General features: G+C 31.0%; 2 protein-coding genes and 2 long non-coding RNA genes across 5 annotated transcripts in view; 2 read left to right on the top strand and 2 right to left on the bottom strand.

Annotated features, from left to right (window-relative positions):
- The window catches only part of LOC115875040 (histone lysine demethylase PHF8-like), a 143,645-nt gene extending 139,606 nt beyond the window's left edge, over positions 1-4,039 (top strand). The window contains exon 14 of the mRNA XM_030890374.1: positions 1,521-4,039. Coding sequence (XP_030746234.1) covers positions 1,521-1,769 — 249 coding nt within the window. The 3' untranslated portion in view covers positions 1,770-4,039. The remainder of the gene's footprint in view (positions 1-1,520) is intronic.
- On the bottom strand, positions 4,032-5,768 carry LOC115875042 (protein FAM8A1). Its single transcript, XM_030890381.1, has 4 exons — positions 5,347-5,768; positions 5,125-5,281; positions 4,933-5,062; positions 4,032-4,881 (listed from the first exon to the last, which is right to left on the bottom strand). Exons 1-4 carry the CDS (start codon positions 5,666-5,668, stop codon positions 4,561-4,563), a joined length of 930 nt encoding a protein of 309 aa, XP_030746241.1. The 5' UTR covers positions 5,669-5,768; the 3' UTR covers positions 4,032-4,560.
- A 390-nt stretch (positions 5,769-6,158) lies between these two features.
- LOC115875039 lies at positions 6,159-11,128 on the top strand. 2 transcript variants are annotated; one of them, XR_004048961.1, is made up of 8 exons: positions 6,159-6,354; positions 7,200-7,830; positions 7,895-8,101; positions 8,173-8,960; positions 9,015-9,243; positions 9,302-9,434; positions 9,572-9,694; positions 9,882-11,128. It is a non-coding gene; the product is annotated as an uncharacterized LOC115875039 (long non-coding RNA). The 2 variants fall into 2 exon arrangements; XR_004048960.1 differs by having other exon boundaries at positions 9,572-9,705.
- An 8,593-nt stretch (positions 11,129-19,721) lies between these two features.
- Positions 19,722-23,020, bottom strand: LOC115875038. The gene is made up of 7 exons (XR_004048959.1): positions 22,892-23,020; positions 21,516-21,928; positions 21,202-21,449; positions 20,908-21,131; positions 20,711-20,850; positions 20,525-20,599; positions 19,722-20,348 (listed from the first exon to the last, which is right to left on the bottom strand). It is a non-coding gene; the product is annotated as an uncharacterized LOC115875038 (long non-coding RNA).
- Positions 23,021-23,846: the final 826 nt, after the last annotated feature.

Here is a 23,846-nt window from a genome sequence, read left to right as displayed (position 1 = left end):
AAATCAATCGCAGTTTGCTATAAAATGCTTCAATGGACCACAAAATTACATTCGCAACAAAGTCGCAAATCGCAACTCCTAAAAATTAAAACTCGCAGATAGAAGGTTATCACGATCCTAGTTTACAAAATCACAATCGGAGCAAAATCGCAACTTCCAATAAAATCGCAACTCGCAACTATAGAATTATTGGGTGCCTAAATTGAATCTCGCAAATAGAAGAAATCGCTGTCGCAGTTTCCTATGAAAGCCAATCGCAGATTGCGATTTTAAAATCGCTGCGATTGAATCGCAGTTTGCGATTTGTTGCTCGTCTCTACAAGGTAGTAAATTCAAATCGGAACCGCGTGAAATACACAGTCGAAAACTTGTGATTTCTGCCGTATCGAGCGCTGCTGTCGGAATTTTTAAAAACAACTGAAATGCGCCAAGCGTATAGTGTAACCACAGATTATACAGATTGTAATCTTTGTTTTTTCTTTATTGTTTTTCGTGGTTTCAATTTTCGGAATCGGGCACTAGTTAGGTGACTAGTTTGCGCACATAGCACGCCCACTTATGGCCTCTAAAATTGTGCACAGCGCCTGACCGGTACAGTTATTAGAGAGATATCGGAAAACCGAATAGCGTCATCCAGTATTTACGCGTACCTTATCATGGTTACGATATGCGCGAGTCAATTTTTAACGCAACGTTACCGCCTGACGTAATTTGCCGCCTGACGTAATTTGCGGATCAATTACACCAAGCGCTCGTTCTAAATAACCTCTGATAACGTTTAAAAATTGCTTAAATGGGCATGTGCGGGTATTTGACAACCGGAGCCGGCCGGCGCGGCGAGATCTTTTATTTTAGGTTATGTTTGAATTGTTTTGAATTATTGCTTTAGTTTTATTAGGTAATTTGACATTTAAGTAGCTGGGATTAGTTTTAATTAAATAAATATGGCCTAAACTATGGATTCCACCTCTTCCAATACTAAAGAACCTATAAAGGGTCTTAGGTTTACAGCAGATGACGACTTAGCCCTTCTAAGAGAATTTGTTGCTTGTTGTCCTAAACCCACTGGCAGACGTTGAACAATAAAGCACTGGAAATAAGCACTTTAGCCCTTTAGTTTTAAAATACCTAGTAAACAAAACAATTTAAACGTTTACGTACGCATGCGCATTTCTTATATTTTCTATTTTTTATACACGTAAAAGATTCTTTACGTCTACGTATACGTGCCAGGAGCGGCCGACTCGACCGTATGCCGTTGTTCTCTAATACCACCTCACGTAAAGGAAATAACACCTGGCCTTATTAACGTCCATGCACGCTATTTGGTTTAGCGATATCTCTCTATTACGTTGTTTATTGTTATTTTACGCGAGTTTATTTTTGCGCACAGGAAATTTAACTCGTTTGCACGTCGTCATATAAAACAATTTTCGTACCACGAATTAGGGACAAGATTTTTATCTGTATACTTATAGGATACCTAATCTGTGGTGTAACCTTCTTTACTTTTGTTGTAGTGTTTATTGGCGTCACCTAAACGCCAGTACAAACGGAAAAAGCCCAAACCAAAGATAGATCTGAGGGGCGGCGGTGCTGGCACCAAGCTGCTTCTGTCGCCTCGCACCAGCTCGAGTAATTCTTCGAATGCCCTGCCTGCAGGTGCTAGCGCCCAAATCCAGTCGCTCACGCCCAAGCCGAGGAAGGGCATGAAGACTGTCAAGCAACGATTAGGTAAAATACTAAAAATCCACAAGATGATTCATTAAACGATAAGGCTATCATTTTTCTTTTGGCGGTGGTATTGAGACATATTTTTTCCTTATGTCGCGTTATATTAAATATTTTTATCTAATTGGCTCATCTATTATTTAAATCTATTTTGTTTTGCTGCAACTTTAAATCACTACTTTTTGGTGAAAACACTTTCCTTGTGCCATTTACTCATAAGGAAAAAATCTGGAATTAGTACATTGTCTGTATAAAATTAAATACTTTATACATATATACAATATTTATTTTAAAAATTCATATATGCACTTACTACCACATATCGTCAGTGAAACGTATTTAATCCTGCTAACTCCATGTTTTACATTAATTAAATAATACGTTTAATATACATAATTTTTATGTTAAATTTTTAACGAAATATTGAGTTGTAATATTTCCTCAACAAATATTGTGATTTGGTTATCATATTGACGCATGCATATAATTGCTACAGATGTACATATTTTTTGTACCATTATTTGCTCTACTGTAAAATTATGAATAGTGGAGTTTAGCTGTTTAACACATTTCGCAGACGATAAAAAGAAAGTGTAAGAATTAGATCTGTGATAATTTGAAATATTCTTCAGACAAATTTAATTTTATTATATATTAATAATAATAAACATGTTGTAATTAACAAAAATACTGTTGAAAAATATTTGCCTCTTTTTTCTCAGCAGTATAAATTTCTATAAATCTAGAGAAAACAATAATAAGGCATATAACACATTCCTTTGAAAAAATGTTTGTTTTTAAAATGGACATTAATATTTGTTATATTCCATGGGAAATTATTGGTTTTCGCGATTTGTCCGCATATATAAAATAAGTTTATATAGCGTGTTCAGGCCAGAACTTTAAACCGAGACAGAGATAGATTTGTCTTCCTACAGCGTATCTGGGAAAGCCTATATTTTGGTTTCCGTCATTTCCCATTTCCACTTTTGCTTTTCGTTCAGCATTTTTTTTAATTGCATCTCTCTCTCTGCATAAAACCATTCATTGCCTCCTTATAGGAAATCCGCCATGAATTTAATATATATACGGAGGTAAAATTATATTGTATAACCATATTGTTTTCTCTAGATTTTACAATATATTTTTACTTTAAGTACAAGATGAAACTCCAAGACCAAAAGTCCCTTGGTTTTGGTCTTGCAGTTAATAAGTAGTCTTGGTCTTGTTCTTGCTGCAAGGCTCTTGCAAGTTGCATTTTTTTAATATATTTTGCTAGAGGCACTTCTTGCATAGAATTTTTTTTTTAAATTTATAGTCTTTATAGTAATTTAATGCAAATAAAACTTTAAAGGAAGACATTATTAGAATATTTGTCTGGCGAAAATTTTTATTGTTCAATATATTACAGTCAAGAAAACAGTTTGTAATAAATAAAACAAAAATTTTGGACAAATAAGTAATTTCATTTAACATATAAACGTGCAAAAAAAAATGCAAGACCGCAGGAGTCTTGGTCTTGCTAAAGTTTTACACTGGTCGGTCTTGGTCTTGCTTTTTGTGCAGAAGACCAAGACCAGTCTCGCTCCCCACTTAATTTTAAACCATTTTCATTAACTTGTGATGTGTAATTTTTTTCAATGTTAAAAAACGGTAATTCGACATAATATTTTCATAGATACCTAATTGTAAAATTTATTGGGCGTTTATAGCTTTTTGATAAATTTTGCACGTATAGCTAGAATATTATTAGTTTTTAATTTTGATGTATAATTGTATTATATGTATATTTAAAAATGTTTAGGGTATTGATTCAGGGAAGTTTTTCAATTTCTTTTCTATTCATGTAAATAAACAAGTACATTTCTGTGATCCTTGCAAAATACTGTTTTGCATTATTATAACTGAATTTATATGTTTGTATTTTTAAGGATTTTTTTCACCTTTAGGAATATTAATGTAATTGAGACATTTGTGTTTTACGTTATAAGTTAGGTTATAGACATTTTCAAACTAAAGGTGTAAAAATAGAAGAAAAAAAATGCTACTAAGTCCAAAGCTCTCTGAAATTTTTTAATACAAAGATTTTTACGTTATATTTTTATTATAAATAACTTTACTATTTTGGCAATGAGGAAGGAATTTATGTTATCTTGATAACATAGATCTTGGATATAGTTTTTACTTGAAAAAAGTACTATTTTTGGATCTTAGTAGCAGGGTGAACTGCGTACAAAACACAGTAATAGCACTTGACATTCTGATACTTGTAGATGTATACATAGACAAAGAACACTCTAGTTGTCCATATAGTGTTTTATTTTAATCCTCTACAATGTACAGTAAATCGACACATATTTCTATAATATAAATATCCTAGGCTTTTTCAGAGACCCTACTAAAACATATATATCATTTCAAACTATTGAAAAATAATTCTTATGTCGACTAGTATGCATAAAAACAAAATAGTTTACCTACTAAATTTCATTTAAAGTAACATTCTTTCAAAATTTGTATTTTGTATCACAGATGGGTGTATAAAAAACAAGCCTTGTAGAAATAAGAAACAATTCATTAAGGCTAATATAGTAAAACATACTAAGTTAATAAGGTTTTAAAAATGCCATCATTTCTATTTCTTTTTTAAACAAGTTAAAAACATATCTCATAGATTAATAATATATATTAATTTGATCTACTATCAGATCAAAGTATAATAAACCAATTCAAATAATGGTCCCAAAATTAACTTATAGAATCACACTTTAAGGTTGGCCAGTCCATAGCAAAAAGATATCCACTGATTTTAGATCTTATCAAATACATTTAAGTTACTATGAGATTTTGGTACATTAAGAACTCTGGGTGGACTTCAACAACCACACTGTTTGACATCATGTCATAACTAGTACGATTAAATGGGAATACATAAAAAGTTATACATAAAGGTAACAGCAGTCCCACAATTAGATTCTTTAACATTGAACGAAGCATCGCTTTTTGCCATCCCAGGGACTTCACTCCTGTAGCTGTGACAATGTCAGGCTGAGGGTTTGGTACAGCACTAATAGTTTCAACATTTACAACCATCAAACCCATGCATCTTTTGCCGGGCGTGGAACACATTTTACCTCTGAGAAAGTATGCCTAAAATTGTCGTTTGTTTATTTTTATAACTTGATTATATGAATTAGTTACCTCAAAAAAGCAAACCACAACTCTGTGAATTAATTCCAACAAAAGTAGTTCGAATGCCAATGGATATGCAATTTCTGCACCTTCTAAACTCTTCTGTATCGCTTCTAACCCATAAAGATCAAGTGTATTCCTAAAAAATAGTAGTTTAATGGTATTACTCATTTTAACATGACTTCTTAGCTTTCAACTTACCCCAAGTTTATAAAGTCCAGGAATAGAAAAGTTAAAATTAGCTTAAATATAAATAATATAGAGAAATCTATTACTTCTGCACAAAACCTTTTCCACAGGGGTGGTATAATAAATTCGTAAGTTGTTGGTGGTCGAAATAAGTTTGGAGGGAAGATAACTGCAAATACATTGCTTTAAGTATTAAACAAGCAACAATACAATACCAGTAATCAGGATGCTTACATGGGTAAGTTTGGTAGAAAGGTACTCCGTTTAAAGTAGTATTATCATTTTGACCCTGTTGTAGATTATTAAATCGAAGTCCTTCCGGTTGTTGATTTTGAGTAAATGGTGTAAAGGAGTTTTGGCCAATACTTGTGGAAGACCTGTCCGTGTTTAAATTTCCAGCAAACTGTGGAAAACCAGAGTGCATGTTGTTCCATACTCTGGTACTTTCTAACCATTTCCTTAGGTTTTCAAAGTACTCTTCCCTATCTTTCTTTACTTTGTCCCAATCGATTGGTTCGTGATTAGTATCCTTCTTAAATATACCATCGAATTCCATGATTATTAATTATTTTAAAGCTTACAAGAGCTTACGTGGTTTTTAACAGGTATTTTTGTTTGGAAAAAATCGCATGACATTTATCGTAAGTTGTAAATACTGTATTGTTGGTTGCTGGGCCTTTTAAGTTTAGTTTTTCTGAACGTATTTCTGGTTGCCTCATAATTTATAAGAATAATATTTGAACAGCTTATTCCGTTATATATTTTAATCATATATTTTAATCCTTCAAAGGTAGGTATAATATTCTACAGTGACTCTCTTGCTCTAATATTTTAAAAGGGTAACCAATTAAAATAACAATCAAATTTAGTTTTTTTAATAATAATAATAATAATATGGCTTTTCAGGCTTATTACCTTATACCTGTTTTATTTCGTAAATATCAAATCCAATACCATTTATTATTGTATTAGTTTGGCCCACTTTTTAATATTTTGACCCACTATATAAATTTTAAGTAAAATTTCTTTCAATAAAGACGGCTATGACTTCCTTTAATTGGTTGACTGGCACGTGTCATAATTACTTCCTGAATTTGGCGTCGGCATGTCGATTTTAAATGCCGAGGGATTCCTTCTTGTTGCCGGTATTTCAAATTATGTTACATTTCAATAAAAAGTGAGTTTCGTGTACACTATTCCTTCGTAAATTCTTGTTTGTGCATCGCTCAGCCTCTCCAAAAAGTGAGTACTTGGTATTTTCGTTATATTTCATTATACCTCGATTAAAATTTTTTGCAATCTTTTGACCGTCATGGCGTCTTCGCTTTTCTTATAAAAGTAATATTTTTAATTCTTGGTTTTCGATTTGTTTAAAAGCCATTAAAGATAATATTTACTACCGAGCATTAAATATCGCACGCGTTGTTTAAATTTTCTGAAGTTTTAAGATTCCATAAGTTTTTTTCTATTCTATTATGGAATGGATAATGTTCCGGAATAATAAAAAGAAAACAGCGGATTACGATTATTAGTTGATCATTTATATTAATGCAGTATCCTAACTCCTAACAAAGAACCATTTTTCGAAATTGTTCTGTTATTCTAAAATTAATGGGTAGATGTTTTTTGAGAATCTTTTTTGGTGTAATTTTTTTGTTCGAAAATTCTTATTTGTGTATCCTCTTGAAAATATGAGTACGAGTTTTTTTCTTGTACTTTGATAACAATTTATAATATGATAGGTACCTTAACAATCAATTGAAAGATGAAATAACTTTTTTATTTGAGATTTTTCTGGAATATATGACTGTTATACTTAAAAGACATCTTTTGTGAATTTTATTCTATTTATTAATCAAACAATCTACTCTCATTTAACCCCTCAGGGGCTCACATCTTGTGAGTACGGGTGTGGCAGGCCCGAGGTACCCAAGCTGGATACTCACTTTACTTCAACTTGTCTTGGGTGAGATCCATTCTTTTATTTTTCCTTCTGTATCGATTTCCCTTTTGATTTCCCTTTTTTTCCGTTTTTTTTTTCTTTTTATTTTCACATGGCCCTATAGTGTGCTTATTTTTCTTTCTAGGAGCAAATTAATACTACACATCAGCACACTGTCGCCCAGCGGCCGAACCGGCAGAGATATTATTGATTAACTCGATAACAGTTAATGAAATTTACTTAAGTAAATTTTGCCGATGCTGTCCCGACTAATTGGATTAAAAAGTGACGCTCCAGAGCGCGACGCTGCCTTCTTCCGTGGGAGAAACCTGGATCGTCTCCTGAAGTTGATGTTCTGCCATACGATGACCTATTTAGCATGCCTCTTGTTTACGAGCTAGCAGGTGTTCTAATGGTAGAGGCACGGTAGAGGCTTCAGCCGGATACGACCTGACCAAAAGCTACGAAACTTTTTCGTGCACGTATTGCGTGGCACCTCGAGGGCGTAGGGGACAAGATACAGACACATTTGAAGATGAGGTGAGGCCTGTAGGAGGTCCCGATGAAGGTCGCTCGATAGAAAAGGGGATGATCTCAGACGAGACTGTTTAATTGGGATCCAGAGTGAATGGTGAGGCATAATCATCGAAAAGGATCAAATCTGCAGAAGAGGGCAACCACATCCCGGACGCGACTTGAAGAATATTTTTTTAGAGATTCTGGATAGAGAGAGGCTATATAATAACATACCCCAGCTCAACCTAAAACTAACCAAAGTAAGTGTATTTTATTTTTCTCTGTTAAGATTTCTGTGAACTATTTTTTTTTGTACTTTTCTAGGCTAATTGGAGTTTGTGGCGCGTTTAAATCAAAAAAGATTCGAAATGAAATATTGCAAGACGCAAGTGATTGGTTGCGAGTTTAAGTACTAACTCTAGAGGATCGTCCGATGTCCAGGGAGTTGGCGCCATGCCCAAGTGACGGCCTTTTTGTCGTTTAATTATAATGGGACTGAAGATATACCGGTGAAAGGATATGGACATGGTGGTAAGTTCATAATACATTTTATACTTATGTTGGGGTTATACGAAAATTCTAATACATTTCTCTGTCTCCAGATAAAGCAGCCCTTAAAGAAATGAAAATTACGATTCGCGTCCCGCCGTGGTTCCAAAGCGGTATTTAGGTACTTTCACAGCATTGTAAGACCATATATTTTTATTCTGTTTTTTAATACTCATAATTCTTCATATTTTATTGAATGATTCAGAATCAATTTACAAAAAAAATCAATTTACAAGCCTTTGCATTATCATTATTTTAATACTAAAGATAATATGAAAACTTAATAATTAAAACTAACTATATGTATCTGACGAAATTATATAGTAACTGAGTTAAAATGCTTTACAAAATTATTTCATTGATCTAAAATTTATTTTACATACTTTTTTATTTTCCTAAATGTTTATTATCATTTTCTATTTTAACTTTTTCAATAAATTATCTTGAATGTTATAAAAAGTAGTTAAAGTAATTTTTTGGGCAATTTATAGTAATATAGATATTTTATGACTAAAAAATATTGGTCTCTACCGTGTTCCATGTGATGTACCCTAATCATAGATTTTTTTGCTAATTTATATGGTATTAATTACTATTAAATATATTTAACCCTACTAAATTAACTAAATTTTTTAACTATTTTATTTTTTTAACTAAATTTTATTTTGTTAAATTTATAAATTTAATTAATGTTGCTACTGTCCTATGAATAACAACTAAATTTAACGGTTTTTTTTGCCACAAGAAACAATATTAATTTTTGAACATAACTCTTTGATTGGTACCGCTTTGGAACAAAGATTGTTGGGGATAGCAGCTGGACTAGGGCCATCCTCATCAAGTAAGTTTATATAATATTTTCATTTTATAATCTATAATAGTTTTTCTCTTTTAGGTAAGTAGATATAGGGCGTTTCTAGTTGTTGTCTTCTTTTAGTTATTGTAAAGACGCTTATAATTTTGAAAAAATATATATACTGGTAAATAAAACGATGGAGCAGGAAAATGGTAGGAATAGAACAGGACTTGGAAAATGGGAAGAATAGAAGAAGGAATAGAAATTTGAGATTGTGGAGGGGAGTTGAATGAAAATGTATTTAAAACAGTGGAGGGAGATTTATAAGGTTGATTTTTAAACAATTTACTTACTTTTTACAGATACTTATTTTTTTTGTTTTTCAGTTGAATTGCTGGTGAATATTGACAAGTTTTGGCATTTTACGAGGGGCCAGAAGGTTTAGCATTTCACGAGGGGCCAATGCAGGGCTCATTAGGAGAAAGCACTTATCTTCAGCTGAATATTCTTTCTATAAATGTAAGTAATAGATATCTATTTGCTTAATACTGATTACAGTAGCTATTATTACTTTGGTTAAGAAAATTTTATTTAGTAAAGCATAATATATTCATAATGAAAACCTTAATAGATTGTGTGTTTTTTTTTTCTTTCAGGGAATATATTGTGTTCTAAACACTCTTGGATGGCCCTCTGCTTTAGATTATGCTGTCTTACGTCTTAGTAAAATATACTAGATTGTCCAACCTATGAAGTAATCCAGAAACTGGAATTTGCTGGTAAGAAATAAGTAAGTCTAAATTTAATCTACTAAAAATTTCTGTTGATTAGATTGAGATAATTTGAATATTAGTTTATTATGTATAATCCCATCTACTGTTAACAATTTATCTTCTAAATGTTTAGATAAACAGTTCTTTTATGTATTATAGAAATACTTGTTACTTATAGTTTTTTTACTTGTAGGTATTTATTTTGCTGCTTTTGGCTGTTGCTTCCCTCCTGCTTCTCCTCATCTTCAAAAGGATTCAGCAAAAATTCCTCCTGCTCCTCCACCATATACCAAAAGGTTGCTTCTGTATTGTTTGTATAGGCGTCTATTTTTATTCTGGTACTGTTGTAAAACTTTGATAATCTGGACAAACTTTAAATTTTAAAAATGTCATTGTACTGCAGTAAAAGTTATATAGTAGCTGATAATTTCTCCATCATTTCTAAAATCATGTTTTGAATTTCATTTAAAATATTGGTAATGTAAACAATCAGTTTAATTACTGTTGTTAATAATTATTTGCCAATCATATTTTTAGTTATATATCACTTACATATTTTGACACAAGTAACAATTCTAATATACTTTGACTACACTGTCATAATTATTTATATATCTGTATTTTATTTACTAACTTTTGTAGTGTATTATATGGGGACACGACTTAATTTTTTTAAATTTCTTATTGGTTCTAATTAACAGCCCGTAGAATTTCCAGATTATCACAGTTCTTTTTATTTTACTTGCGCAAAAGCGTCACCATATTGTGGTAATATGAAAACATTATTTTTTTAAAGGCATTAAAACTTTGTTTTTAATGTTCTTGCAGTTTACATACAGTTCGTTGCTTTCAACTGTTTATATGGTAAATCTGAGTGTATCATTTTTCTAATATTAATTTATGTAAATTTTTCATACGTAGAAAGTAACATATATAATATACAAATAAACTGTATTGTCGCATAACAATTTATTATCGTTATTAGGTTTTAAAATTGTTTCATAAATTGGTTAGACATATTGCATACAAGCAGATTTTTTAGTGAATTTCTTTGTCTTCCTTGCGACTTAATTAATAACCCTTTCCTTGGGAAAAAAATTAATAATTACATTTCAAAAAAGGCTAATTTTATTTTGTAATGAAGAGTGTTTTTTCATTAAAAACATTATTCTCATTTTTATTACAGCAACTAAATTAACTAACTAAATTCTTATCTAATACATTTACTCAGATTTGTTTAGTCAGTTTCAAAGTAATGTTCTGTTTAGTAAATTATATTTGTGGGATTTGCATTCATAGAGCTACTTTTAAAAATTAAAGTAAGCCTCTAGAGGTTTTTAATTGTTAATCATAAGCAGGTTCGTTGTAAACTTTCATAACATGTAATTAATTAATTAAGGTAAATTAAATTTTTAAGTATATATTTCTAGTAATAAATTTTAAATAATAATAAATACTATTTAAAATTTATTATTACTTATTTTTTAGAAAGGTATATTTAATGATTTAAGATTAGTTAATTATTATGTTAATAAAATATAAAGTCCATTAGTTATAACGTCGATGGATTTGTTTCTCTTTTGGTTTCTCTAATGGTTATGCAACCAAACATACATCAATTGTATAATTCTGTATGTCGATTAACTTTATTCATTTTATTTTATTAAAAATGAGTAAATTCAATTTGAGTTAAGTAATATTTCAGTTAAGTAATATTCATGCTAATATACTTTATTCGTTATATTGTATTATTGCAACTTTAAATTTTCAAATTTCATGTCTATTTGTATTAATTTTTTAGAAATTAATTTTTTTACATCAGTACAGTTATACAGTTTACAGGTGATAATGCAGTAATACATAAATAGAATTTTTTGTAAAACTATATTATGAGCAATATGAATACCTTTAAGTTTGTCTCAGTACGCATTTTTAATGTCTTTTCAGTATACAGTGCATTGCTTTTAAAGATACATAAATATTTCTTGATAAACCCCTTATGTAAGTTCTTTTTAATTATTAATTATTAGCCTACTTTATTAATCTCATTTTTTAAAGCCAAACGGTATAAAGAATAAGGTGGTACTTGTTGATGATTGGTAATAATTTAGATTTTTAAATTTTTATCATAAATTTTAAGATATTTGAGTCTGTTTTTTATGTTTGGTTGAAAATGTTGTTTGCTTTATACTTTGCCACCTTTTGTAATATTCTAAAAATTTTAGTTGCTAATTTTAGAATTTTTAATATTTTATTGTTACATTAAATTAAAGATAATAATATGAACAAAAACATATCGAGTAAAATTTAGCGTTAGTGTCAAAGCAATGAACTGTTATAGCTATAAAATTTTGTTGTACTTGTATTTATAGAGCTCGGAATTCATAGAGAAATAGTATTTTGAAGGAAATTATATAATTATGTACATGAAACCGACAAATATGCATGGATTTAATATATTATATGTTTTATGTGAAATAGGAGCGGTCTGAAATCTGTTTTACTAGTGCTCTCTATTTACGCGAGGTAAAATAAATATGTTAATTTTCTAACAATTTAATTTAAAAAGCATAATGAAATTATAACCCGATTCTGAGTATACAATCTTATGCAATTGAGTCCATCAGCATATTTTAATATATTTTTTAAATATGGATCCAATAAGCAAATAGGGAAATATACGTTCAGAGATCGCTACTATTCAATATATTTTTATTTATGTTTTACTTACTGTTTAGGTAAAACAGTCTATTGTTTTTGTGTCATGTTTATGTATATTAGGATATATTTGATATTAATAAAATGTCAGTATTTTGGTTTCTTTGAAAGATCTCATACATTGCAATTATGCAGGGAATGTTCTAGTTGAAATTATTGGTGTGGTGATAGTGCTCCAAAGCTCACCCTGCAAACTGATTAATTTATTTGGTACTTACACTTATATTTTAAATAAAAATTCTACCACTTTTTGTTGCTAAATTTTATATACTTATCTTTGTTAACTTTTTGCAAATTTACTTCAAACGAATTTATTTGATCTAAAATATAAAATAATTTTATTGTAATTCCGTTTAATATAATGAATATAAAATATTAAATAATAACAAATATATACATATAGCTTAATGTGACTTACCTAAAAATAGAATAAATAATTATTATTCTAGTGCTAAATATAAGCTTGTCACATACCTATAATGAACCATCTATATTTTTATGCGAAAATGTATGAGGTCTTTTATTTGTAGGATATTAAAAGATTGTGCTGCGGTATAAATCGGCGATGTGGAAAAGGTAATATTAGATTAGTGGCTGTCGTATAATATTTTTTCTCAACTTTGCTCCACGTCTATGGTTCACTCATTCATTACACCTTAAATGATTAAAATACTCCGAATATACCAAGGGCGTAGAATATATAGAACTTTTTCAACTGAAAATGAAACAAAAATACATAATACAGTAATGCCTGATTATACGCTTAGTTACACTTTTTATTTTTTTTTTTGTAAATATTGAACACTATTGAATTTTTGAAATTATACAGATCTTTTAATACTAGCAGAAACTTAAAAGCTAATATCAGATAAACTTAAACAATATAGCAATAATATCTTTTGTGGTAACAATGCAATACTGTTATTAACGACTTGTTTTCAACAAAAAAAGGACATAAATTATTATTTTTAAAAATATTTTCGTAAGTTTTTCAGCTAGCAATTTTTATCCTAATTCTTATTTTTTTAAATTCTTGTATCTTTAATTTTCTTGTATTATTAGCAATTCTACGTATTTTACATAGCGTTGTTTTGAAAATATATTTTGTACTTACAGTTTTATTTTCATACATATTTTCTCTTTCGTTTTAAAAAGCGCTCATGCACATATGGGGCAGCCCTATAGACAAACTCGATTTGGATGCGAGACGAAACTTCTAGAGCGTATAATAATATTTTTTGGCAATTGTTACGAAAACTCTGGCGCAATTTATTATGAGAATAATTTTACTATTCTCTTATAGAGCACGCTGAATCATATAATTTTTTGGCCGTGTATAGGGTCATTCATGATTAGTAGGAGTATAGTACCTGAAGTTCTATAAATTCTACGACAGCTACTTACCCTTTTTACGCCATTATAAGCCGATTTTGATCCACTAATATCTTTTCTTTTGCACTTGGCCTTGCCTACAACAAATTTTCAAATTCTGTAATTCTGAAAATTTGTAGTAGGAGACAACGTACAAAAAGGAATATAATAATTTAATACTTTAATAACTTAAAACTTACGCACCGTTAAGTGCAAAACCTCTGGCTCTAGCGACACAGAGAATAGCACAAGCTACAAGCAGAGAATTCCATGCACAAGCTAGCTGCCATATATGTACTTTGGATCGTTACTGCTGCACAATCTTTTTAGTATTTCCACAGTTGGCTTTGTCCGTTACAATTGTAGCGGACAAGGAAAACTTCTTCTGTCTGCACCGAGCTATATAGAGACCAAGGCGACGTTGGATAACTTCCATATGCCGCCTTTTTTTTTCTCGGTCTAGGTCATGGAAGTTTTGTGTTGGAGTGTGGCACACCCACACTCCTCCATGTGTGCGTTTAGTACACTTGTCTGTAAGTGGACTAAACGCATATACATATGGTAGTATGTGTGGTAGTATGGGTGTGTATACCACACAGTAGTGTGTGTGTTATGTCTCCACTCACACATTACTGTATGTATACGTGATCACACACTAACACAACACTTCGTTGTCCCAGTGTTTAAAATTTACACTGACGGACACCAAAAACCTTTAGTTATGAGTTTAGAGCCGGACGCTCTTTTTGTTAACTTAATAACGATAAATAAATATTTTTTCGAAATATTTGGTTGTTTTATTTATTTTTTTTATTACTTTTTGAGCGACATTAGTTCAGAGTTTTGCCGCTAGGGGAGCCACGGTCGCTTAAAATTTCATGCGACTTGGGCGCCTTCTAGTGGCAAAATGTTGAAACTAAATTTTTAGTTCAAAGTTTTGCCGCTAGGGGCGCCACAGTCGCTTAAAAATGTTATGCGACTTTGGCGCCCCCTGGTGGCAAAACGTTGAAACTAAAATTTTAGTTCAGCGTTATGCCACAAGAGGGCGCTATATTCACTACTTTAGTTCAGCCTTTTGCCACCAGAGGGCTCGATGCATGCGCCCTCTTGCGGCAAAACGCTGAACTAAAATTTTAGTTTTAACGTTTTGCCACCAGAGGGCGCCAAAGTCGCATAAATTTTTAAGCGACTGTGGCGCCCTCTGGTGGCAAAACGCTGAACTAAAATTTTAGTTTCAGCGTTTTGCCGCAAGAGGGCGCTGCATCCACTACTTTAGTTCAGCCTTTTGCCACCAGAGGGCTCGATGCATGCGCCCTCTTGCGGCAAAACGCTGAACTAAAATTTTAGTTTCGACGTTTTGCCACCAGAGGGCGCCAAAGTCGCATAAAATTAGGAGCAACTGTGGCGCCCTCTGGTGGCAAAACGCTGAACTAAAATTTTAGTTTCAACGTTTTGCTACAAGAGGGCGCTGCATTCACTACTTTAGTTCAGTCTTTTGCCACCAGAGGGTTCGATGCATGCGCCCTCTTGCGGCAAAACGCTGAAATAAAATTTTAGTTTCAACGTTTTGCCACCAGATGGCGCCAAAGTCGCATAAAATTTTGAGCGACTGTAGCGTCCTCTTGTGGCAAAACGCTGAACTAAAATTTTAGTTTCAACGTTTTGCCTCAAGAGGGCGCTGCATTTACTACTTTAGTTCAGACTTTTGCCACCAGAGGGCTCGATGCATGCGCCCTCTTGTGGTAAAACGCTGAGCTAAAACTTTAGTTTCGACGTTTTGCCACCAGAGGTCGCCAAAGTCGCATAAAATTTTGAGCGATAGTGGCGCCCCCAGCGGTAATACTCTGAACTAAAAATTTAGTTTCAATATTTAGCCACCACAGGGCGCCACTTTCGCATAATTTCTTTTTTAAATTTTAAAAAATGAAAACCAGGATTCTCTTAAAATAGATTTATTAAATAATAAAAAATTCAACAGAGGTTACATAGTATAATATATTATAAATTAACTAGTGTTTACTGTATGTGTGTTATGTATGTTTTATGACACATAACATGCATAGAGTAGTAGGTACTATTTATTATACTACCTACCTAATGGTGCGTGGCTGTATGTGCATAAAATACATACACACGTGTGTGTTAATACATACAAGCGACATACAATGTACTTAGAAAGTACATAGTGGGCCGCGTGTATTTTCATTAATATATGCGTACACTGATAGGTACTGTATATTATATAGTACCTACTGTGGTGTATGTATATATTATACAAACGCAGTAGAAAACCTACTTGATTTCATAATACTATTAAATCAAATTTCATAATAAATTTGATTTAATAGTATTATGAAATCAAGTAGGCTCTGATGGTTACAAGAAACAGTTCTAAGCAGAACTGCCATGGCTGTGAGAAGAGCAAGGCGGCATATGGAAGTTCTTTACAATACCGCCTTGGTCCCTGGCTCGGTACAGTCAGAAGAAGTTTTCCTTGTCCGCTACAATTATTGTAACGGACAAGGCCAACTGCGAAAAATTCTGTGGAATACTAAAAGGATTGTGCAGCAGTACGACCCTAGCAGTAACGATCCAAAGTATATGGCAGTTAGCTTGTGAATGGAATTCTCCGATGCCGCCCTATTCTCTGGGTCGCTAGAGCCAGAGGTTTTGCACCGGGGTGGCCACCTAAAGAAGTGTAAGTTTCAAGCTATTAAAACTTATACTCCTTTTTGTATATTATTGTCTCCTACTACAAATTTTCATTACAGAATTTGAAAATTTGTTGTAGGCAAGGCCAACTGCGAAAGAAAAGATATAAGTAGGCTGAAATCGGCTTATAATGGCGTAAAAAGGTAAGTAGCAGTTATTGTGTGATTGAAGAAAAATTACATTACAGTACACGTAATAATTATATATTAGAAACTATACACCAAACTAGAAGAATTTTTTAATTGTAAATGCACGAAACTTGATATACATATTTATTCACGTTATTCGACACGGATTATTGTAGATAAATGGTTAGATATTTAGAAGTTATGAATGGTCGTTGAGGGACTTACTAGAGCTAAAAATTAATTTCATAAAGTACACGGTTCACCAAACATGAAAAAAAATCTGGTTTTAAAAACTTAAATACGCTTAGAGACATTCAGTAAAAAATTAAATTTAAGTGCTTTATCGCTCGATAGTGTGCTATTCTAATATATATAGATATATAGATAATAGATAGTGTGATGATAAGTGCTTTTCACCTGTACTTTCTGAAAATAACTTTAAAATGTAGCTCTAGTACTCCTTTAACTACTCCAACAGTTATAATTTTTAAAAACCAAATAATTTAACTACAATACTTCGCGCGAATAAACTTGTACACGGTAAAAAAGTTCTATGATTAAGCGTGCTTTATAATAGAGTAATAAAATTATTCTTAGAAGAGATTGCAGAAGAATTTTCGTAACTACTATCAAAGATTATTGTACGCTCTAGAAGTTCCGTCTCGCATCAAAATCTAGTCTGTCTATGGGACTGCCCCATATACGGACAATTTGGTGCGAGAAGAGATAGGTTCGCTTTATATTATATTATTTGAATTATATTTTAAATAACTCACTAACCGCTGTGATTTTTAAAAACTTTAGACTTTAAAAATAGACATAATATCGTCACAGATATCGTGATAGCAAAATATCACGAATTGTAAAGTATACGCTTACTGTAAAGTCATTTTCCGTTGATTACAACCAAATCACCGCAGTATTTAGTATACCTTCAGAGGTAATTTAAACAATTAATGTTGCCTAAAATACTCTAAAATTATCTAAAATACGTATTAACATACCTCATGGAAAAATAGTGGCTACATTATTAACATAGAGAAGATTTTAAGAAATATATACCATATGATAAAAAAATATGTCACAGTTCAGATCAAGCTTAGTTGTTGTTACTGTAAGTTGTAAGTAATCAGTGAGAGTTGAAGCGATTTATTTCAGTTTTAAGCCTGATGACTTACGCAAAAATTGTGTTCAATATTTACAAAAAAAAAAATAAAAAGTATAACTAGGCGTATAATAAGGTATTACTGTATTATGTATTTTATCTTCAGTTGAAAAAGTTCTATGCTACGCCCTTGGTATATTCGGAGTATTTTAATAATGTTTAAGGTATAATAGGTATAATGAACGAATGAACCATAGACGTGGAGCAAAAGTTAAGAAAAAATATTATACAACAGCCACTTATCTAATCTTACCTTTTCTACACCGCAGCGCACGATCCTTTAATATCCCATAAATAAAAGACCTCATACATATTTGCATAAAAATATAGGTGGTTCATCATAGGTATATGCACATAGGTATGTTGCACCCACAAAATCGAACAATCAAAGTCTAATACTAATAATGACGTATGTTAGTTAAGTCATATTAAAAACAAAACAACTAGAATTAGAAATAAAAAGTTGGACTTTGCTTTCTAGATAACATAGCCTTAGTTAATTTATTATTAGTTTTAACTTTGATCTGAAAATGTTTAAGAGTAAAAACCAATCTATAGTAAAAAAATGCTTGATAAATACACCTATTAACTGCTTTAGTTTTATTATTTCAAGTTAACTAAAAATAATAATATATTTTAATAAATTAAGAGATACATCAACAGTATGAAGGTGCATTATAAAGGAATTGTAAATTAATTAAAATAATAAATATTTATTCTTTTTTTAGTTAAGTCATATTAAGCTATGTATATATTTGTTATTATTTAATATTTTATATTAAAGGGAATTAAAATATAATTACTTTATATTTCAGATCAAACCAAAACAAATAAATTCGTTTGAAGCAAATTTGTAAAAAAATAAAAAAGATAAGTATATAAAATTCCATAACAAAAAGTGGTGGAATTTTTATTTAAATGTAAGTGTAAGTACCAAATAAATTAATCAATTTACGGGGTGAGCTTTGGAGAACTATCACTACACCAATGATTTCAATTAGAACACGCCCTGCATAATTGCAATGTATGAGATCTTTGAAAGAAACCAAAATACTGACATTTTATTAATATCAAATATATCCTAATATAACCATGACACAGAAACAATAGACTGTTTTACCTACACAGTAAGTAAAACATAAATAATAAAAATATATTGAATAGTAGCGATCTCTGAACCTATATTTCCATATTTGCTTATTGGATTCATATTTAAAAAATATATTAAAATGTGACGTATACTCAGAACTTAATCTTTTTATCGTGAGTAAATTAAATTGCATGAAGTAAAAAAAAATGAAAAACAAATGCGAAAAACGTAAATATTGAGAAATGTTATTAAATAAACAAGGCTAAAACGGAGTTATAATATCATTATGGTTTTTAAATTAAATTGTTAGTATATTAAAATATTTATTTTACCTCGCGGAAATACCGTATGATCGAATAAAAACGGCGTCAGCGATGGCTATGAAATGAAGATCGCTGTCATTTTACATGTAAAATTATATGGGGAATGTCATCGATCGTCATTTCCAAGCCAACTGGACGCCATTTTTTTTCGATCACGGTAGAAAGCACTAGAAAAACAGATTTCAGATCGCTCCTATTTAACATAAATATATAATATATTATACCGATGCATTTGTCGGTTTCATGTACATAATTATATAATTTGCTTCAAAATACTATTTCTCTACGAATTCCGAGCTCTATGAATACAAGTACATACAATAAAATTTTATAGTTATAACAGTTCATTGCTTTGACACTAACGCTAAAAAAATTATATCAATATGTTTTTGTTTATATTAATTATCTTTAATTTGATTTAAAAAAAACAATGAAATATAAAAAATTCTAAAAAGTTTTATATCAATATGTTTTTTTTATTATCTTTAATTTAATTAAAAAAAAAAACGGAACAATAAAATATATAAAAAATTCTAAAATTAGGGTATTACCCAAAACGATAAAGATGCCTTATAATGTATTCATATTGCCAGAATATAGTGACGCTTTTGCGCAAGTAAAATATAAAGAACTGTGATAATCTGGATATTCTAGTGGCTGTTAATTAGAACCAATAAGAAATTTAAAAAATGATGTGCCATAAGTATTACACTACAAAAGTTAGTACATAAAATAATACAGATAAAAAAATAACTGACAGCGTAGTCAGTATATTGGAATTGTTATTTGTGTCAAAATATGTAAGTGAAAAATATGATTGGCAAATAATTATTAACAACAGTAATTAAAGTGATCATTTGTTTACATTATTAACATTTTAAATGAAATTCAAAGTATGATTTTAGAAATGATGGAGAAATTATCAGCTACTATATAACTTTTACTGCAGTACAATGACATTTTTAAAATTTAACGTTTGTCCAGATTATCAAAGTTTTACAACAGTACCAGAATAAAAATAAACGCCTATACAAATAAAACAGAAGCAAACTTTTGGTATATGGTGGAGGAGCAGGAGGAATTTTTGCTGAATCCTCTTGAAGCTGAGGAGGAGCAGGAGGGAAGCAACAGCCAGAAGCAGCAAAATAAATACCTACAAGTAAAAAAACTATAAGTAACAAGTATTTCTATAATACATAAAAGAACTGTTTATCTAAACATTTAGAAGATAAATTGTTAACAGTAGATGGGATGATACATAATAAACTAATATTCAAATTATCTCAATCTAATCAATAGAAATTTTTAGTAGATTAAATTTAAACTTACTAATATTTTACCAGCAAATTCCAGTTATCCAAAGCAGAGAGGCCAACCAAGAGTATTTAGAACACAATATATTCCCTGAAAGAAAAAAAAACAATCTATTAAGCTTTACCAAATAAAATTTTCTTAACCAAAATAATAATAGCCAATGTAATCAGTATTAAGCAAGTAGATATCTATTAAACTTACATTTATAGAAGGAATATTCAGTTGAAGAAAAGCGCTTTCTCATAATGAGCCCTGCATTGGCCCCTCGTAAAATGTCTGCATGTCCTCTCAAAAATGCAAAACCTCCCCGTAAGACTTGTCAATATTCACCAGCAATTCAACTGAAAAAAAAATCAAATAAGTATCTGTAAAAAGTAAGTAAATTGTTTAAAAGCAACCTTATAAATCTCCCTTCGCTGGTTTAAACACATTTTCATTCAACTCCTCTACAGTCTCAATTTTCTATTCCTTCTTCTATTCTCCCCATTTTCCAAGTCCTCTTCTATTCCTATATTTCGAAAATATGGTCTTACAATGCTGTGAAAGTACCTAAATACCGCTTTGGAACCACGCCGGGACGAGAACCGTGATTTTCATTTCTTTAAAGGCTCAGCTGCTTTATCTGTAGACAGAGAAATGATTAGAATTTTCGAATAACCCCAATATAAGTATAAAATGTATCATGAACTTACCACCATATCCATATCCTTTCGCCGGTATTTTTTCAGTCCCATTATAATTAAACGACAAAAAGACCGTCACTTGGGCATGGCGCCAACTGCCTGGACATCGGACGATCTTCTAGAGTTAGTACTTAATACGGCACCAGATATTCGAAGGTGCCTGGGAGAATCCGAAGAAGCTTTAGGACCAAGTTGCGTCTTGCAATATTTCATCTGGAATCTTCTTTGATTTAAACGGGCCACAAACTCAAATTACCCTAGAAAAATACAAAAAAAATAATCAGTTTCGGAAATCTTAACCGAGAAAAATAAAATACACTTACTTGGGTTGGTTTTAGGTTGAGCTGAGGTATGCTAGTATATATAGGTACGGTATATAGGAATCTGGTCCCCTACGCCTCCGAGATGCCACGCAATAGGTGCATAAAAAAGTTTCATAGCTTGTGTGTCAGGTCGTACCCAGCTGGAGCCTCTAGCATTAGAATACCTAGCTCGTAAACCAGAGGCTGTTGACTCCCTTGGGTACCTACACATCAACTTCAGGAGACGATCCAGGTTTCCTCTAGGGAAGACGGTAGCGTCGCGCCCTGGAGCGTCACTCTTTGATCCAATTCGCCGGGACACCATTGGCAAAATTTACTTCAAATTTCATTAACTGTTATCGAGTTAATCAATATTACTTCTGCCGGTTCGGCTGCTGGGCGACAGTGTGCTGATGTGTGGTATTAAATTGCCCCTAGAAAGAAAAATAAGCACACTATAGAGCCATTGTGAAAATAAAAAGAGAAAAAAGTCGAAATGAGTAGTAGAAGTAGTAGAAAGTAGAAAATGAATTATCAAAGGGAAGTTAATAAGAAGGGAAAATAAAAGAATGGATATCACCCAAGACAAGTTGAAGCAAAGTGATTATCCAGCTAGGGTACCTCGGGCCTGCCACACCTGTACTCACGAGATGTGAGCCCCTGAGTGGTTAAATGAGTGTAGAATGTTTGATTAATAAATAAATAAATAAAAATCACAGTAGATATCTTAAGTGGACACAGTCATATTTTTTATTCCAAAAAATCTCAAATAAAAAAGTTTCATCTTTCAATTCGTTAAGGTACCTATCATTTTATAAATTGTTATCAAAGTACCAGAAAAAAACAACTATTATAAAGGAATATATCTAAAAACGATATTTAATGTAAGTATTAAGAAAAACAAATAGCAAATTTTAGAAATTACAAGTAAAAAGGAATTAATATACCCCTTTAAATTAATTAGAATACCCAAAAACGTTTCAAGACAATAAAAAAATAAAAATTGGTATCATAAAATGTACTCACATTCTTTGTTAGAATACTGACTGCATTACTATGCCGCATTAATAGAAATTCACAAATTATCAACTATTAATCGTAATCCGCTTTTTTCTTATTCCGGGACATTTATAAAAAATCACCACTTTAGCTATGCATTCCAAAATAGAATTGAAAAAATTATGCAATCTTAAACAGCACAAAGTGTTAAAAAATTTAAACATAATGTGTGATATTTATATTTATGCTCTGTAGTAAATAATATCCGTAAACAAATCGAAAACCAAGAATTAAAAATATTAATTTTAGAAGAAAAACGAAGACGCCATGACTGTTCAAGATTGCAAAAAATTTTAATCGAGGTATAATGAAATACAATGAAAATATCAAGTACTCACTTTTAGGAGAGGGTGAGCTATGAACAAACAAGAATTTACGAAGGAGTAGTGTACACCAAATTCACTTTTTATTTAAAAAATCACATAATTTGAAATACCGGCGACAAAGAGATATGAATCCATTGGTATTCAAAATAGACATGCGCGACGCCAATTTCCGGAAGTCGCCATGACATATGTCCGAGTCGACCAATCAGAAGAAAGTCACAGCCGTCTTTGTTACCGAAACATTAATTCAAATTTATACAGTGGGTTGAAATATTAAAAAGTAGGCCAAAATAATTTTAAGCTAATAATATAGATTTATACATTTAATAAAAAATGTAATAAGTTAATAGCAAGAGTATACAAATACTGAATTTATTCACTAAGCAAATTAAGTTCTTATTACGCAGTGAATATAGAGAGATTAATAAATTTAAAAATTTACATGCTACTAATAAATTTGCCATTAATAAAAATAATTTGTAACATGTATGAATAGTGATACGTAATAGTCAGTTTTATCTACCTGAACTTAATACTTAACGATTATAGTTTCAAGGATTTAATAAATAGGTACACACTTTACTTAAAATATATATATTTTATATACAAGATAGAAAAACATAAATAAAATAATATGTACTGTACAATGATTAAAAATGGCGATCTGTACACAAAAAACAACATGAAACTGGAAAAACTTGAAAACAGGAAATATATATTAAAAAACGGATATTCATATTACAGGGATCCTACTGATTATTTTATTTTTTTCTAATGATTTTGTCATTAAAATTTTTGTTTTTTAATAAACAGGGCTTCTAAAAACCACAACCAAGAGATTCACTTTCCTATTTTATTGTAAATTCAATTATTTTTAAAGCATTTTTTTACAAGTTCAGATTTTCGTGATGTATGGGAACTGGGACCCCTGCTATTAATTTAAAATAAACAGAATATTAACTAGTAG

Source organism: Sitophilus oryzae, unplaced genomic scaffold, assembly GCF_002938485.1.
Source record: "Sitophilus oryzae breed Bouriz unplaced genomic scaffold, Soryzae_2.0 scaffold_1318_pilon_pilon, whole genome shotgun sequence".
NCBI lineage: Eukaryota > Metazoa > Arthropoda > Insecta > Coleoptera > Curculionidae > Sitophilus > Sitophilus oryzae.
The sequence above is the reverse complement of the archived record's forward strand: the minus strand, read 5'-3'. Positions and strand labels throughout refer to the sequence as shown.

What these genes read in the sequence shown, in the direction of transcription:
- LOC115875042 (XM_030890381.1), bottom strand. Translation starts at nt 5,668, where the DNA reads ATGGAATTCGATGGTATATTTAAGAAGGATACTAATCACGAACCAATC. An exon ending in CTGGACTTTATAAACTTGGG is followed by an intron (nt 5,063 to 5,124) that starts GTAAGTTGAAAG and finishes ACTATTTTTTAG; the next exon opens with GAATACACTTGATCTTTATG. An exon ending in TTGTGGTTTGCTTTTTTGAG is followed by an intron (nt 4,882 to 4,932) that starts GTAACTAATTCA and finishes CGACAATTTTAG; the next exon opens with GCATACTTTCTCAGAGGTAA.